General features: G+C 40.1%; 1 protein-coding gene and 1 long non-coding RNA gene across 3 annotated transcripts; one reads left to right on the forward strand and one right to left on the reverse strand.

The window, feature by feature from the left end:
* Nucleotides 1-873: 873 nt before the first annotated feature.
* LOC148252774 (uncharacterized) lies at nucleotides 874-17,509 on the reverse strand. The gene is made up of 2 exons (XR_015814090.1): nucleotides 17,312-17,509; nucleotides 874-2,708 (listed from the first exon to the last, which is right to left on the reverse strand). It is a non-coding gene; the product is annotated as an uncharacterized LOC148252774 (long non-coding RNA).
* On the forward strand, nucleotides 1,453-11,195 carry LOC110817055 (lysM domain receptor-like kinase 3). Of its 2 annotated transcripts, XM_088209860.1 has the most exons (9): nucleotides 1,453-2,089; nucleotides 2,505-2,726; nucleotides 2,865-3,004; nucleotides 3,110-3,199; nucleotides 3,294-3,551; nucleotides 3,760-3,857; nucleotides 4,049-4,187; nucleotides 4,570-4,668; nucleotides 10,532-11,195. In XM_088209860.1, the coding sequence occupies exons 1-9, from the start codon at nucleotides 1,453-1,455 to the stop codon at nucleotides 10,694-10,696; spliced, it is 1,848 nt and encodes a 615-aa protein (XP_088065986.1). In that variant the 3' UTR covers nucleotides 10,697-11,195. The 2 variants fall into 2 exon arrangements, with proteins under 2 accessions (XP_088065986.1, XP_088065987.1); XM_088209861.1 differs by lacking the exon at nucleotides 10,532-11,195 and having other exon boundaries at nucleotides 4,084-4,187.
* Nucleotides 17,510-17,609: the final 100 nt, after the last annotated feature.

Here is a 17,609-nt window from a genome sequence, read left to right on the forward strand (position 1 = left end):
TCAGAAGGTGTACGAAAACTTTGAATGACAATATGAATATGGAGAGAGTATTGGGCTCGAAATAATTTGATGCATTTCCAAATTATAATTGGTTTCTTTTAAATTTTTCTTTCATAGTACAATAGATTATTGCTCTTTGTCATCTGTATACATGAACAGCACAAAGAGAACAGTTTTTTACTACTATTTGTTTTTCCGAACCTGATTGAACATGGGCAAGCGTCGGAACTCGAGAGTCATGAGAGGGCAAAAATTGAGCCGTTTGAGAATCAGATCCGGACAAAGATGCCTCGTGGTGTGGGGACCTGTTAGTATGCGTTTTAAGTGGTAGCCCCAAAGAAATGAGTTCTTCCAGTCAAAATCTCATAAAGTAGGTGATGGCCGGCATCTCTCCGGGTACATGATTTGGTCCAAGTAATTTAGAATTAGGCGGCAAATGCTTATGTGGGTCCCAAGCGCTTACAAGGGAGAACATCTAAAACAGATATGTTTTAAATTAGTTTAACCACAAAGCTTCACTTACTTCTTATTTTGACTGTCGTTTTTTTTTGTATCACAAAGATGCTGTAGGGAAAGCTCAATATGGACATAGCTCTGAGCTTAGAATAAGTTACAAAGAATATGTATGTGTATATATTGTTACCTTCGGAATGAAGAAAGCAAGAGAAAAATTTCAAACTAAAACTCCCCGGAGACAACAAATGTTTCTTTTAAGCAGGGTGGAATTTTCCGCCATCTGGTCGTAATATTGATACTCTGAGCACTGGTTGCAGTTCCTATGGTTATAGAATCATTCAACAGAACGATACAGTTTGGACTTTTTTATCTACAATGTTTACCTGGCATTAGCCATTAAATAACTTGCAAAGGAAAAGCAAAACAACTAAGTAACAATTATTTAATATGTGGACGGCATAGTATCTTTCCCCCAAAATTTTCCAAACAAGATTCAACAACAAAAAAAGCAACCTGTATTATGTTTCAACCCGAGAGACATTTGTCGAAAAATAAACCTTATTGCGGCAAATCATGCTATGGAGCTTAGAAACACAGTCCTCTTACATGTCAGTTTCTCCACCTTAGCTGACGATCAAGATGTCACCTAAAATACGAAATATGCTTGACCATAACCGCACGCTGATCTGAGTTCCATATGAAAGGCATAATACGCAGGAGACATAGGACAATGCACTGTGCACCGGGTTCCTGACCTATGTATAAGGGCAAAACCAAGGCAAATTATAAATATAATAATACTCACTACGTTTGGTTGGAATTTGTCATGATATCTAGCATACAAGTGCACCATCTGTTGGTTAGCCTTGACAAACTAATCATCAGGATCAGTACATTGTAAACATCGGCCATTATCTAATACAGATAATACCACAATAACCATTTGTCTTCCTCATCTCTCTCTCTCCTTCAAGGGCATATCTCAAGCCCAAACCTATGGCCTTCCCTGATCTCCTTTTCTGCTTGATCTTCAGTTTATTGGCAACTTTGATTTTTACAACTACTGCAGACGAGGCCTCAAATGAAACATATATTGTGGATCCTTTACCCTGCTCCAAAGGCATCAACACATGTAATGCCTCGCTGTACCACGAGAACACTGGTCTCCAGAAAGAACAAATTGCATCTTATTACTCTGTTCCCCAATCAAATATCAATCCTATCCGTCGTGGAAATGAAGAAGATTACCTCATCACAGTAACATGTTCTTGCAAAGATATCAACGGAACCAAAGGATATTTCTATGATGCTTCTTATGAAGTGCAGAAAGGAGACACGTTGCTGGGTGTTTCGGATAGAATTTATAGTGGCCAAACTTGGACGAATGAATCATTTGAGGTGGGGAATACTGTTTCCATGCATCTGATGTGCGGGTGTGTCGAGAGAGACTCTCAGATTATGGTGACATATACAGTTCAGAGGGGTGACACGCTATCAGATATAGCTACCCTGCTATCAGCTGAAGTTAGTGCTATTGAGAGTATGAACAGGAATTTATCTACAAACCCAGGGTTCATAGACGTTGGTTGGGTATTGTTTGTACCAAAGGAGAAAAATGGAATACCAAAGAAAGGTGAGCTGGGTCTTCTTTTTTTCAGGAATATTGGATTTTGAAATTTTGATGGTTCAAACTATTCTAGAAAAAAAAAAAACACAGAAAAAAAAGGGCCCGTAAGATTTTCACTTCGCATGATGATACACGAGGCTAGTGCATCAATATGAAAACATATCTCATCATTCTTCTTGAGTAATTTGACCTCAATCTCGCCATCATTTCCAAGTGTAGATGCTCTTTTTTACCCTTTCAAAGCTCTGAAAATCGAACTGAATAAGTTTCTGCATCTTCAGTGATAAAATGAGAACAAATCTTAACATCTTTTGCAGGAAACCACGGAAATTCTTTGTTTTAATAGATTATAGAAGAAAAAAATTTCTGTGAACTTTTGCTCTTCCTGCCTGCCTTTTTTTTATTCCGCAATTTGTCTCAGGGAGAATGCAGAAGTGGGCAATAATTGTTGGTGTATTAGCAGCTGTGACATTACTTTTAATGGTTGCATTGATAACTATCCTCCTCTGGAGGAAAATAACCCAAAAGAGCAGTAAGGAAGATCCAAAAGGTACAACCAAAAGCCTTAGTTCAAATAGAGCCTATTCCTTCCAGAGCCAGAGAGCCGCATCCAAAAGCAATGTTCCTATAGAAAACATTGAAGGTCAGTTGAAATTAACCAATACTCAAAATGTAAAATTCTGCAAACTGCTGATTGTACATTATTTAATCATTTTTTGTCAAAAAAGAACAAGAGAAGAAAAGAAAATTCGCTTCTTGATAGTGAATTTACATGATACAGATATGACAGCTTTTGAATCAGAAAGACCGGTAATATTTAATCTGGAGGAGATTGAAGAAGCTACATGCAATTTTGAAGCAACTAAGAAAATCGGAGAAGGTGGATATGGCAGTGTGTACTTTGGAGTGTTAGGAGAGAATGTATGCTTGCTTTTGCCAATTTCAATTGCTGCTACTCAACAATGGCAACCCATCTTTTCTTCCCCTACACTAGTTACTAACATGTCAAAGCATTTTCCCATATAGGAGGTTGCAATAAAGAAGATGAGGTCTAACAAATCCAAAGAGTTCTTCGCAGAGCTTAAGGTCTTATGCAAGATCCATCACATCAATGTGGTCGGTAATTGCGTAAAATAACTGGCCTCCTGTGTTGTATAAAATAAAGCTCTTACTTCCATGTGCTGATTATAATCAATTAATCACGCGTTAGGTTGAACTGCTGGGGTATGCAAGTGGAGATGACCACCTCTACTTAGTCTACGAGTACATTTCAAATGGATCACTCAGTGATCATCTTCATGATCCATTACTGAAAGGTTATCAACCTCTCTCTTGGACAGCAAGAACACAGATTGCATTAGATGCTGCAAAGGGTATTGAATACATTCATGACCACACAAAAGCACGATATGTACACCGTGATATAAAGACCAGTAATATTCTACTTGATGAGGGGTTGAGGGCCAAGGTACCCAGAGCATGATTCGTTTTACATCAAGTTAGCAACTTACTTTATTGAGTTTTTTTAATTTGCTATGGATATGCAATCAAATTTCCTGTGGTTTGCACCTTAAATTTGATTCCTATAGTTAGCAGATACGTTACACCAGTACCATAAAATTAACTTTTATGTTAGCACATACTTCATGCCATTAGCTTGGCACTTGTTTAAACAGGTTGCAGACTTTGGATTGGCAAAGCTTGTTGAAAGAACCAATGAAGATGACCTAATAGCTACACGTTTAGTTGGAACACCTGGTTACCTTCCCCCAGAGTAAGTGCAATGCTTTTTTTACCATCATCCAATTGCAACTTCTCTAGAATGCACTAAGATGGAAAAAGAATGAAGTCACTTTTAGTTAATTTTTTTTTTCTAAAAAGTTACCTTCCAATGTTCACATGTCCACATGCAAACAATCTTTTTCAGTTAATCATCATTCTAAATATTTATTGTCTATGGAAAAGATCTCTAAAGGAGCTACAGGTGACCCCCAAAACAGATGTATTTGCATTTGGAGTGGTTCTTGCAGAGCTCATAACAGGTCAACGTGCACTTACACGTGACAATCGAGAGTCCAACAAGATGAAATCTCTCATTACAGTTGTAAGCCAACTAACTCTTCATGGATGGGGAATAGCATTTAGCTGAGATTGAGAAAATTCTGATGTAGTTATGACCCAACGCCATTTCCCATGCAAATGAACCTATTTCAAAACACTTGAATTTGTATTTTTTTTCATTAAATTTGGCTCCTCTTATATTCATATGTTATCCTTGTAGACTCCGCTATAGATATTTAGAATGAATTAAATTTGTTCCTGAACTGCATAGGGCAGGGTTTGCATGCAAAAATATCTAGTTTGTGGAAACAAGAAAATAATTCTTCATCTAAACCTATAAATTGGCAATTAGTTCATTACAATCACATTGATATTTTAGTTCAATTATGACGGATGATGCTATGTTTCTTTCTATCCATGTCCAGATTTATAGAGTCTTCCAAGATGAAAACCCAGAGAGTGCTTTAGAAGTTGTTGTTGATGGTAACCTGCGAAGCAGTTATTCCATGGAAGACTTATACAAGGTTAGCTTGACTTACTTGGTACATGTGTCATTGGTTGACAAAACAGATAAATGCTCACTGGGGCGGGTAATGATTTCCACTGAGATACTCCAGGAGCTTGTAATGAACAACTAGACTGGGTTAGCAAGTTATGCTGAAGTGCACTTTCCCAATCATAGCTAGCATTATACCACTGAGGGGAGAAATAATGCATACAATACATAGATCACGAATGATGAGTATACTGCACATTGCACAAGTTATAAAGGAGACCCATATTTGAGTTTTTAAATCCAACCACATCTGAGAAAGACGACAATATTTGCTTCGCCAAGAACAGAAGTCAAAATTCAAAAGGTTATCTTAAGAATGAATATATTTTTTTTTACTACCAAGAGAGTACCATCTATTTATAAAAATTTACAAGTTTGTCAGTGTGTCAACTATGTACCCAAAATTATCATCCCTATATAGATCATGGCCCAAAACACTTTACTCAAAATAATAAAACTATCTATCCATAATTTATGAATATCATTTTCAATACCCTCAATAACCCTATTATTTCTCTTTTTCCAAATCACCCAAAAATCGTTAAAAGAATAGTTTTGTTGTTTACATAGGTTTTCCCAAGCCCAAATTTCCTCTTTAACAGAACCTGCAATAATCCAAGAGATCCTGATTAAGTTATACACCATAGACCACAAATTGGAAGTCACCAGCCACCATAGAAGAAGGTGGCTGCAAGATTCCGCAGCCTGTTTGCATAAGTAGCACCCGTTAACTCCAATACAATCTCTCCTCATCAGATTATCCATTGTTAAGATACAGTCTCTTCCAGCTTCCTAAGTGATGAAAGCAATTTTAGGTGGACTTTTGTTTTTCCACCATTCCTGGCTGGGAAATTTTGTCCGCTACTCCCCTCTATGTATCAGGGACTTAGAGAGATTTCACTGTGAAGAATCCATTTCTGTTCAGCTTCTACACCAGCTTATCATTGCTCTGATTTAACTGCACATTAGCCAGCCTATTTAATACATATTTGTACTCCTCCACTTTCCAACCATTTAAATTTCTAATCACGTTCACCGCCCAAACATTTCTATTCAAGCCCCACTCACCAGCATCAACCACTCTCATGTTTTTCGTCTGTGCAATAGCATACATCTGTGGGGACCAATCTTTTAGACAGCCACTATCAATCCAATTATCGTGCCAAAACAGAATCTTATCCCCTCTATCCACTTTCCAGGATGCACAATAAAAAATCATGTTTTATAGCCCATATTGCCTTTCATAAACTCATCCCATACGGCCTCCCCAACTCCACATGAATCAGATCACCCTCACCCTGCTCCCATCTCGCATCAATCACCCTTCTCAAGAGAAAGTTCTCATTACTCATATATCTCCAAATTCACTTGCCCTGGAGAGTCAAGTTCATTTCAAATAAGGATCTCACTCCCAAACCCCCTCTCTCAACAGGAAGCTTCACCTCGCTCCACATCACCACGTGGTGTTTTCTGTTATCCTCCACATCACTCCATAAGAACCGATTCTGAATAGTCTCAAGTCTCTTGGCTACTTTGATAGGAATTGTTAGTAATGAAAAGTAGTAAATAGGCAGCTTTGATAAAGTGCTCTTGACAAGGGCAAGCCAACCTCTTTTGAAGAGTAGATTTTCCTTCCAGCCCAATCTCTTCTCGAATCTGCTCATGACGGGATCCCAGATACTCATCTTTATGTTTCATTCCCACTGGAATACCAAGATATTTGATGGGCAGATTTGCCAATTTGCACCCCAGAATATCAGCCAGCTCCTTTGTTGCCCTCACCAAAAATCACTTAGACTTTGCAAGATTAATATTTAATCCAGACAGCTTGGAAACAAAGGAGAATGCATCTTAAATTCAGTAACATTTCATGCTCTGGTTGGCAAAAAATTAAGGAGTCATCTGAAAGAATGGGTTCTTATCTCAATCTGATTGTTATCTCTCCCAATCTGGACACCATGCAGCAGACCAACCTCCTTCACCTTCTCCAACAGTTTACTCAATGTCTCCATCACCATAATGAAAAGCAACGGAGACAACGGATCCCCCTGTCTCAAACCATCGGACAATCTGAAAAAAGAGGATGACTTGCCATTCACCATCACAGCAAACAAAGGGGAAGTGATACAACCGGAAATCTATCTCCTCCATTTCATAACGAAGCCAAACCAGTCAAACATGTAATCCACGAAACCCCAACACGCATGATTGTAAGCTTTTTCCATGTCTAGTTTACACAGGATCCTCTTTTTTTCTATTACTGTTTAACTCTCCACAACTTCCGAAGCAATCATGACCGCATCCAAAGTTTACCTCCCCCCAACAAAAGCATGCTAATTTTGACCAATTATCCGGTTCAAAGCATTGACCAATCTCCTAGCAAGGACCTTGGCAATTAACATGTAGATGCAACCCACTAAACTAATGGGTCTGAAGTCCTTAATGTGCTTAGCCCCTTCAACCTTTGCAATAAGGGTCAAGAATGTGGAATTAAAAGAGTTCGTAAAAGATTCAGCCTTGTGGAATTCATTGAAGACATCCAATACATCATTCTTCACAACGGGCCAAAATTCTTGAAAATACATATTAAATCCATCTGGAATCGGAGCTTTCTCCCCATTGCAATCTCTTAGGCTTTCAAGAATCTCGTTCTCAGAAAGCTCCAATTTTAAATTAGTTCTGCTAACCTCAAAAATCTTCTGGAAAATAGTAAGTCCATCAAGTTTCAGTCTCCATCTAAAATCCTCATTGTATAGTTTTTTGAAGTGGGATTCAGCCATTTCCCTAAGTCTCTAATTGCCTTATATATTTATTTCATCAAAGATTATTTCATCGACATGACAATATTTAGTGTTGCTATCCCCTTCCTTAATTCATTTCTGCCTAGTTTTCTGTCTCCAGGATACCTCTTCCATGCTCAACCTATCAGTTATCTTCTTTCATACTCTCCGTCTCTCCTTGCCTTCCTCCATAGATAAACCACCATCCCTCTCCTTACTATCCAGAATGTCCAGATCCTATGAAAGTTCATTAGTTCTAAATTCCTCGGCATAACTCTCTTCTTTAACCCACTACTTACCTTCAATTTTCAAAGCCTTCAGTTTCGAAGCTAACCTGAAGCTGGCTCTATCTTTGACACTATGGTCAATCCAAACCTGTTTCACTATTTCTCTAAGCTTGTTCACATGGAGCCACTTATTATCCAAACGGAAAGGGCAAGGACCCCATTTAATCCCTTCCGCAACGAGGCAGATTGGAAAGTGGTCCGAGATGGGTCTGGATAACACTTTTTGGCACAGCCCTGCAAATTGAAGAATGAGATCAGAAGAATGTCAACCAAATCTAGACTCTCCATAGTTAATTTAAACTCCAGAGCTAAGGTATTAGAAAAAAGTGCCACCAGATCGTTCCAATCTCTTCATCACCATATTAAAGTCACCCCCAAAAATCCACATCCCTCCCCACCTTCGTTTGCATCCCCCTAACTCCCTCCACATAATCTCTTTCTCGTCATTTCATCTTCTGCAATATATACCATTGAATACCCATTCATCCCAATTCTTCTTGCATTTCAACAGACAAGAGGCCATCGTTACACCCACCTGGGTCTCCCTGCAGATAAAATTATCTTCTTTCCACATGATGATGATACCCCAAGAGTACCAGTGGCAGGAATACCAATCCATCCAACCTCCCTTTCTTTCCACTGAGTTTGAATGATTTTCACATTAATATCTTTCATTTTAAACTCCTAAATGCAGACAATAACATGCTTCTATCTAGCGAAGCATCCCTTAATAATTTGCCTTTTTTTCCTGTCATTTATATCCCTGATATTCCATGAGACAATCTTATCAAACATTAAGGAATTCGTCATCCATCTCCCCACACTCCCCATTCTTCCTCCCTTCCTTCCCTCTGTAATCATAATTTATTGAAGTCTTCAATCTCTTCAACTCTCTGTAGCAACATTCTACCTGCTTTTTCTTTCCTTTCAAAGTAGATGAACGTCTTCTTTTCAAACCGTCTCCTCTCTATCTCTTCAAACAAATCAAACAGCTGTTTTTCCATCCCCTCCAAAGTCACCTCTACCATCTTACTCATCTTCAATATATTCTTCAAAACCCATGCCGAGTAACCATTATCAATCGCCTCCCTCTCCACCAACAGCTTCAAGCATATAGCCATCTACATTATCTTCCCACTGTACACACAACATCTGAACTGCATCAGCCTCATTGTCGACTACCACCAACGCCAAATCATTCGTTCCCCCTCTATCCAAGCTGCCGACACCCGACATCGAACCTTTCTACATCTCCCCGAGAGTCTGACACACCATCAATTCGCTCAAGATTAAGCATGGAAAGATGATGTTCTTCCCTGCAGTCAACCTCACCATCAATCGCTTCCCGCTCCTCCGTCCCCTCTCCTTCTTCCTCAATTTTCAGCCTCCCATCACTTTCGAGCGATTCCCCCCTCTAGTCAAGACCCGCAACCCTCTAGGGCTCCATCTTGGTCAGATCCTGTCTACTAACCCGGGTCTTCTCCACAGGTCTCCAAGCCCATTTAAATCAAGGGTTTTTTTTTCTCTTCGTTCGTCTGCTCAACCCAGGAACATTCACCGATTTTCCTTTCTCAGCCCAACAATAGTTTCTACCCAAAATCGGGCTATTAACCCTCCGATTCTCTTGGACCCAATCATTGAGCTTGACCCAAAACGACTCCTCATCCCCTCGTTTGGGCCAGTCACATCCCGGTTATCCTTCTTATCAATTTGAATTTCAAAATCAACCCGATCCACATCGGATCCGAGTCTCGTCCCCTCTACCTGACAGTTCTGATCTCCGCCACCCCCTGTCACTGCAGCATACGATTTTGCTGCCTCAAACCGGATTTCCCCCTTGCAATGCGGATATCGAAAACAGCTACTCCCTGTCCCCTTTTCTTGAATCTCTTTGCTCTCCCTATCCTTCGTCATCTTCTCACATGATTTAGGTTTGTCTAGGTTAACAATGGGCCTCTCTGCCAGTTCAAAACTGCCCGCATCAGATTCCACCATCCACCAGCTGCTACTCCTTCTGGAACAAAAATACGTTTAATCATCTTCCCTCTCTCTCAGACAATGCCAAAAAGTGTCCATTTATGTTCCGAAATAGGGCAATAAACAGTCGATGATTCTTTCCAGCCCTTTTTTTTCTCCCATGTTCCCCCCCCCCCCCCCCCCCACCCCCCACCCCTCCTTCCCCCCTTTCTCCAATAAAAATCGTCCAAGAAATCCATCAACCAAGTCATGTCATCTTCCTCCAGAAGAATAAAAGTTCACATTCCTCTTCCGTTTTCACAAATGTGAACATCCTTCCCTTTCCTCCCATCACAAAGTACATCGAAGGACTTTCGGTCTATCAGAAAAAACGTCTTCATTCTTGCTGCTATCGTTAGATCACCTATCCACCGCCCGGCCCAGGTGGCCGACCGCCGTCCCCTGCTTCCTCTTCTGTTCCCTCTCACGCTCTCACGCTCTCACGCTCTCACGCTCCCACGCTCTCACACTCTCACTCTCACACTCTCACAACTAGTATATCCATGCTCCTTAAAAAACTAATTAAGAATGTATATAAAAGGGGAAGGAATTAAAGTTATTCATTGTGAGATTAAGGTCATTCTTATTTAGCTTGATTCTGGGAGAAGGCTCCACAAATCTGATCCTAGAAGCTACTGTTTTTATCACATTTTCAAAATAAATTGAAGGGCAGACTGTCCTTACAGAAGATTTTGTGTATGAAATTAACTTGGTTGTTTGTCATTTTATAAAAATTCTACTGTGATAGATGGCAGAGCTCGCCCTGTGGTGCTTGAGTGAAGACCCAGTGAGCAGACCAGAGATGCGTGAGATTGTTGTGACACTAACTCAAATAGCAATGTCCTCAGTAGAGTGGGAGGCATCACTGGGGGGAAACAGCCAAGTATTCAGCGGGATATTCAGTGGAAGATGAAAAAAACTCTTGTTCTTCTTAGATGTAGTTCATGTAAAACATGCTATAGGTGTGGTAATTTTTTTCTGATGATGTAATAACTTGCTTATTCACTGATTTGTATTTTTCATTTTTTTAAAAGAAAAAGAAAATCAAACAATGCCCTGATGAAGAATGTAAATTCTGAACTGCCTGAACCAGGGGGGACAGCCAGATGCAGTTCCATTCTATGTTGGGTGACAAAGAGTTCACACAATTTTTGGAAGAAAAAGAAATTTCCAAATACAGATAGAAACTGAAAACAACTACAACTAACAACAACGTTTTACAACTACTAGCATTGCTAAAGCATTAAAAGTGTCATATCAGCAAAACAACTTATTATCTATTTGCTTAGGTTATAATATAATACAGTAAGAACAATACAGCGAGAGATGATCGACAAAGAGAAACACAGAGAGAAAGGGACACACGAAGGAAAGAACTTGGGTTTATAATTTACGCATGAATTCTTCTCCAGTTACACAGGTATCTATAGATCTTTAGTACAGCTGTATACTGTTTCAGTTTCATCTAACTACTTTTCTGATTTGATTTATTAATGATAACATTTAACGAAGCCCTGATTTCCCAATTCCTCTCACTTTACACATATCACAACCCCACTTTTGATCCCTCCTCAAAGAAAGTGGGGAAATTTTTCAGAATCCTGGATGTGTCTTCCCAAGTTGGAGGGGATGCCATCTGGCCATTGGATTAACTTTGTTAGTGGCAGTGTTGTAGAAATGGGTGAGGTTTGAAGTCTATTGGTATTACTAAGTGAGGACTATTTTGGGAATCTTTTTAGCATTTGAATACTGAAGAATTGTGGTTTCAGGCTTTGGTATAAAGCTGCTAGTACTTCCTCTTGCAATGTTGCAAAATGGTAGGCCTGTTGCAAAGTGGTGGGATGATCGGCGCTACCAGAGTTCTTAGTTCAGGCTTTAATCCAGTGCTAAAGAGGCTAAGTTGACACTCATATGTGTGGGTCACCCTACTCACCAAATGTTGAATTGTCTGAATAATTTTTCCAAGGATTCCTTCTCTTTTAATGTTGCCAATTTACCGTACTGTGTTTCCCCAAACATTACATCCAAGCTATCTACATATTCTTCCCAGCTCGGTCACCTTCCATCTCTGTTTATTCATCAAGGTTTCTCACCACTCCAAAGCCCTACCCTCCAAATGCAACGAAGCAACCTTTACCTTCTGTTAAATTTAACGATTTTTATCTGTTTACGTTTCAAATTTAAATTCAAATCAACCGTAAAATTGTTTCACGGTTGGATACGCAAACACCATGCAACGTGTATGCATGGATTTCGGTTTCTTTTCAACTTATCACTTGGTTGATGTAATCTGTTTTTTTTTTTTTTACATTCTTATATATACAAGAATGAAACAAGAAGAAAGTAAGTTTTTCTTCTCCAAAAAATTCAATCCATTTGAAAACAGCAAAACAGAGGATATCGCATAACCTTGCTCTGTTTTGCTGTCACTCTCTCTCATCAACTTTCTCTCTCTAAGTTTGCTCATCCACAGAGCTTCCTTTGACGTTCATTTACTTAAGATCAACAACTGGTATCAGAGCAAGGTGCTTAAGGGACCGAAAAATTATCATACACTTAAAAACCCGATGACATCCACTAGAACCTCACCTCCCCCACACTTCAGTAGAGAAAATTATCATGTATGGACTATCAAAATGAGAGCCCATCTGAAAGTCTTAAGGGATGCAATTATGGATGACAGTGATCCCCCTCCACTAGGGGACGCTGCCACTCTAAACCAAATCAGAAGGCACGAGGAAGACAAGGCCAAGAAACCGAAGGCTATTGCTTGCCTTTTCTCGGCTATCTCGGATAGAGTATTTTCAAGAATTATGAAATTCGAATCACCAAAGGTTGCTTGAGAGAAACAGAAGGAAGAGTTCGATAGGGGAGTCAGAAGCAGGAAGTTGAAAATCTTGAGACTGAAAAGTGAGTTTGCATTACTCAGAATTCAAGAAAATGAAACAATGAAGGACTATGCCTCCAAACTCTCGGATGTAGTAAACAAAATGAGGCTGCTTGGGGAGGATTTTCCGGAATCAAGGGTAGTAGAGCAGATTCTTATCAGCCTACCCCCTAAATTCGAATATAAAATCTCAGCCTTGGAGGAGCTTGCCGACATTGAATCTATCTCCTCGGCTGAGCTAATAAACAAACTTCAATCCAGTGAGCAGCGGATAAATATGCATGTTCGACAACATACCGAGGGAGCATTAATTTCAACACAGATCAGAGGAAACTCTTCAACACAGAATCAAGGGAGAATGAGTGAAGGGAATCTAACTGGAAATCAAAATTCCAGTAAGCAAAAGAAATATCCTCAATGCAGCATTTGTTCCTTGACAAATCACCCTGAAAATGAGTGCTGGTACAAGGGAAAGAAAACCGTTCGGTGCAACTTCTGCAAAAGGCTTGGTCATAAGGAGAAATTCTGCAGGCAGAAACAGAAACAGGAAGGATCGCAGCCAAAGCATGAATTGCAGCATGCGAATGTCACCGAGGTGTCCAGTGAGCAATGCGCTACAATTCTCGTTGCTTCAAGTGGTCTGTCAGTGGAGGATGATACCCTCTGGGTGGTGGACAGTGGGTGCACCTCTCACATGTGCAAGGATAAGGCCCTGTTCGTGTCACTTGACAAAACAGTCACGGGCCAAGTACGGCTTAGAAATGGTATGTTGGAAACCATCAAGGGCAAAGGTTATATAGCCATTGAAACCAGAGAAGGTAGGAAGTTTATCACTGATGTGAATTTTGTTCCTACCCTCTCACAGAATCTCTTGAGTGTGAATCAGATGACTAATCGAGACTACTCGGTTGCATTCAAGGATAATTGTTGCAGGATATATGACCCTGAGGATAGATTGATTGCCTTCATCCACAAAAAAAGATCAAGCCTACTCCTTAAAACTTAGAGAAGTAGTCGAGAAGGCCAGGGTTGCCACTGTTACAGAAAGTGAGATATGGCACAGCTACCTTGAGCATTTTCATGAGGCAGGGCTACAACAACTGGCCTTCTCCAAACATTACGATCACTGAGTCAATATGTGGTGTCTGCCAGATGGGGAAGATGACAATGAATTCTTTCCCTTCGCAAACAGATTGGAGAGTAGAAGAGAGGCTAGCACTCATACACTCCGACATCTGTGGTCCGATGACAGAAAACTCCATGAGCGGATGCAGGTATTTTGGCTTGTTCATAGATGATTTTTCAAGAATGATTTGGGTTTATTTCCTGCAGAATAAAGCTCAAATCTTTGGTGAATTCAAGAAGTTTAAGACTATGACAGAGAAGGAAAGTGGTTGTGTGCTGAAGTGCCTAAGAACAGACAATGGCCTTGAATTCAATACCAGAGAATTCAAAGACTTTTGTTCTGAGAATGGAATCAAAAGTCAGCTCACGACACCATATTCACCTCAACAGAATGGTGTCTCGGAGAGGAAGAACAGAACCATTGTGGAAATAGAAAGAAGCATGCTTGCTCACAAGCACTTGCCTAAAGCTTTGTGGGCTGAGGCAGTAAACATTGCCGTGTTCCTGCTTAACATGCTACCTACAAAAGTTGTGAAGGAGATGACACCTGCGGAGGCCTGGAGTGGCATCAAACCATCGACTAAGTACCTGAAGGTGTTTGCCTCCGTATGCTACTGCCATATCTCGAAAAACAGGAGATCAAAGTTAGAAGAGAAGGCTGAATTGAGAGTATTTTTGGGTTACAGTACTGAAGCAAAGACATATCAAATTCTAAGCTTGAAAACCAACAAGTTTATGATTCGAAGAGACGTTACAGTGGACAAAAGGAGCTACTGGAATTGGGAGAAGTAGAAGGTCGAACCAGACTGTGTGACAGTGGAAGAAGGAATGAGACCTCTGTCAGTATTAAACCCAACTCAGGCTGAGGAAGAAGATGATGAAGATGAAGAAGATGAAGCAGAAGGAAGAACCAAAATAAAAAGCTTAGTTCACATCTATGAAAGGTGCAGCTTTACTTCAAATGAACCTTCCTATGTTGAGGAAGCATTTAAGCAGCAACAGTGGAAGCTTGCCATGGAAGAGGAAATCAGGATGATCGAGAAGAATAATACCTGGTCTCTGGTAAAATCAAGTGCAGACAGAGAGCCTATTGGAGTCAAGTGGGTGTTCAAGGTGAAACTGAATCCGGACAGGACAACAAACAAGCACAAGGCACGGCTTGTGGCAAATGGGTACTCCCAGCTTCCTGGAATCGACTACACAGAGACCTTTGCTCCTGTGGCCAGACATGAAACAATTAGACTCATTCTGGGCTTGGCAGCTCAATTTGGATGGAGCGTGATGCATTTGGATGTGAAGTCGATCTTCTTGAACGGTAAGCTGAATGAAGAAATCTATGTAGAGCAGCCACCAGGATTCATTCAGCCAGGAAAGGAGAAGCATGTCTACCTTCTTCACAAGGCCTTATACGGCCTCAAACAGACTCCACAAGCCTGGAATGATAAGTTAGATACATATTTAATTCTCTGTGGGTTTGAGAGAAGCAGCACAGAGACTACACTGTACGTGAATAGAGAAGAGGACAAGTTAATCACTGCAGTATATGTTGATGATATACTGGTGACAGGCAGCAACAAAAAGAAGATGATGGAGTTTAAGCTGAAATTGGAAAAAGAATTCGAGATGTCTGATCTCGGGGAGGCTACTTACTTCCTGGGAATAGAAATTCATCAAAGTAGCTTGGGTATTTTCCTTTCGCAAGGCAAGTATGCCAAAGAGATCCAGAATAAATTTAACATGGATCACTGTAAATCAGTACCTACACCACTGGTGTCCAACTTGAAGTTGTCAAAGGACGAGTAAGGTAGCAAAGTTGATGAGTGGAATTACAGAATTCTGATTGGGAGCCTCCTGTATCTCACAGCTTCTAGACCAGACATCCTGTTTGCAATAAACTTGCTTTCAAGATACATGATTTCACCGAGGGAATCACATTTACAAGCTGCTAAACATGTGCTTAGGTACCTAAAAGGAACCTGAAATTTTGGTGTTCAATACAAAGCAAGAGCTAAGAGTGGATTGGTTGGCTACAGTGACAGTGATTGGGCAGGAAGCGTGGAAGATGCACGTAGCACAAGTGGGTACTTGTTTAAAATTGGCTCCAGTGCCTTCTCATGGGTATCTAAGAAGCAAGATATTGTGGCACAGTCCACGGCTGAGGCTGAGTATGTACCTGCAGCTACAGCAGCTAACCAAGCAATTTGGTTGAGGAAAGTGTTCGATGATGTAAAGGTGGACAAACAAGGACCTACAGTGTTGTATGTAGATAACAAGTCTGCAATTGCCATTGCGAAAAATCCTGTGATGCACGGGAGAACTAAACACATCAATGTTAAGTACCATGCTATACGTGAGGCTGAGAGAAATCAAGAAATCAAGCTTATACATTGCTCCACTGATGATCAACTTGCGGACATTCTAACCAAGCCCCTGTCTAAAGCTAAATTTGAGGAATTGCGCGGAAAGATGGGGATTGGTGGAAAAATCATTAAGGGGGATGTTAAATTTAACGATTTTTATCTGTTTAAGTTTCAAATTTAAATTCAAATCAACCGTGAAATTGTTTCACGGTTGGATACGCAAACACCATGCAATGTGTATGCATGGATTCTGGTTTCTTTTGAACTTATCACTTGGTTGATGTAATTTGTTTTTTTTTTTTTTTTTTGCATTCTTATATATACAAGAATGAAACAAGAAGAAAGTAAGTTTTTCTTCTCCAAAAAATTCAATCCATCTGAAAACTGCAAAACAGAGGATATCACATAACTTTGCTCTGTTTTGCTGTCACTCTCTCTCATCAACTTTCTCTCTCTAAGTTGGCTCATCCATAGAACTTCCTTTGACGCTCATTTACTTACGATCAACACCTTCCATTCTGGCCCCGTATCTCAATCTCAAAATAACATTCAGCTTTATAGACCTATCCTTTGAAATTATCCCTATTGAACCTAGGGATGTCCAGCTTAAATCTCAGTCCTCCATATTCATCCACATTATCTTTATTCTGGCCTGTCTTATTTTCCCTGACTTCTTCTTTGACCACTAGCGCAGTTTTGGGTCCATTTACCGAGGTCGTCAACAGCTGCTTCTCCTATTTCTTGCTTGACTTATCCTAATTCTTGCTCCATTTCCCCCATATCTTGCTTCATTACTCCCATTTCTGATCCAACCTTATTTCCTCCATTTTCTTGGATTCCTGAGACCGGGTATCTTCTGAGATTCCCATGTAAACCGGAACGGGCTCTAATACCAATGATACACTAAGAATAGCAGAGAGAGAGAGAGAGGGAGAGAGATCACGAAGGAAAGAACTTCAGCTTCTCATTTATGCATGCATTCTTCTTCGGCTATACAGGTATTTATAGATCGTAAGTACAACAGTAAAACTGCTTCAGTTTCATCTTAACTGCTTTCCTGATTTGATTTACTAACGGTAACATTTAACAAAACTTAATTCCCCAATTCCTCTCACATCGCATATATCATAATAAGCTATGAAATTACAGCACTTACCTCGCTATGTGATGAAATTGGTCTTCACATCTTCATGAACTGCCTTCTGGCTCCTGGAGTAGTAAAAAACTGGAGAAGGGACTCGTTACAGCGGTGATATTCGGCTTTATTCGTTATAAGTCTAAACGGCGACGTTCCATATAGTACGAGCTCGAGGATTTCCAGTTTATAAAATCAAGGGTTATTCAAATGAATCACAAAATAAAGGGTTAAAATGGGAAAAGCACATTTTATACGAACCTCGTTCCTCGCGGACTCGAAGCAGCGTCGTTTTATATACAAATTATGTTATTTTTAT

The sequence above is a fragment of the Carica papaya genome, chromosome 8 (genome assembly GCF_054855325.1).
Source record: "Carica papaya isolate Zhongbai chromosome 8, ASM5485532v1, whole genome shotgun sequence".
Taxonomy (NCBI): domain Eukaryota; kingdom Viridiplantae; phylum Streptophyta; class Magnoliopsida; order Brassicales; family Caricaceae; genus Carica; species Carica papaya.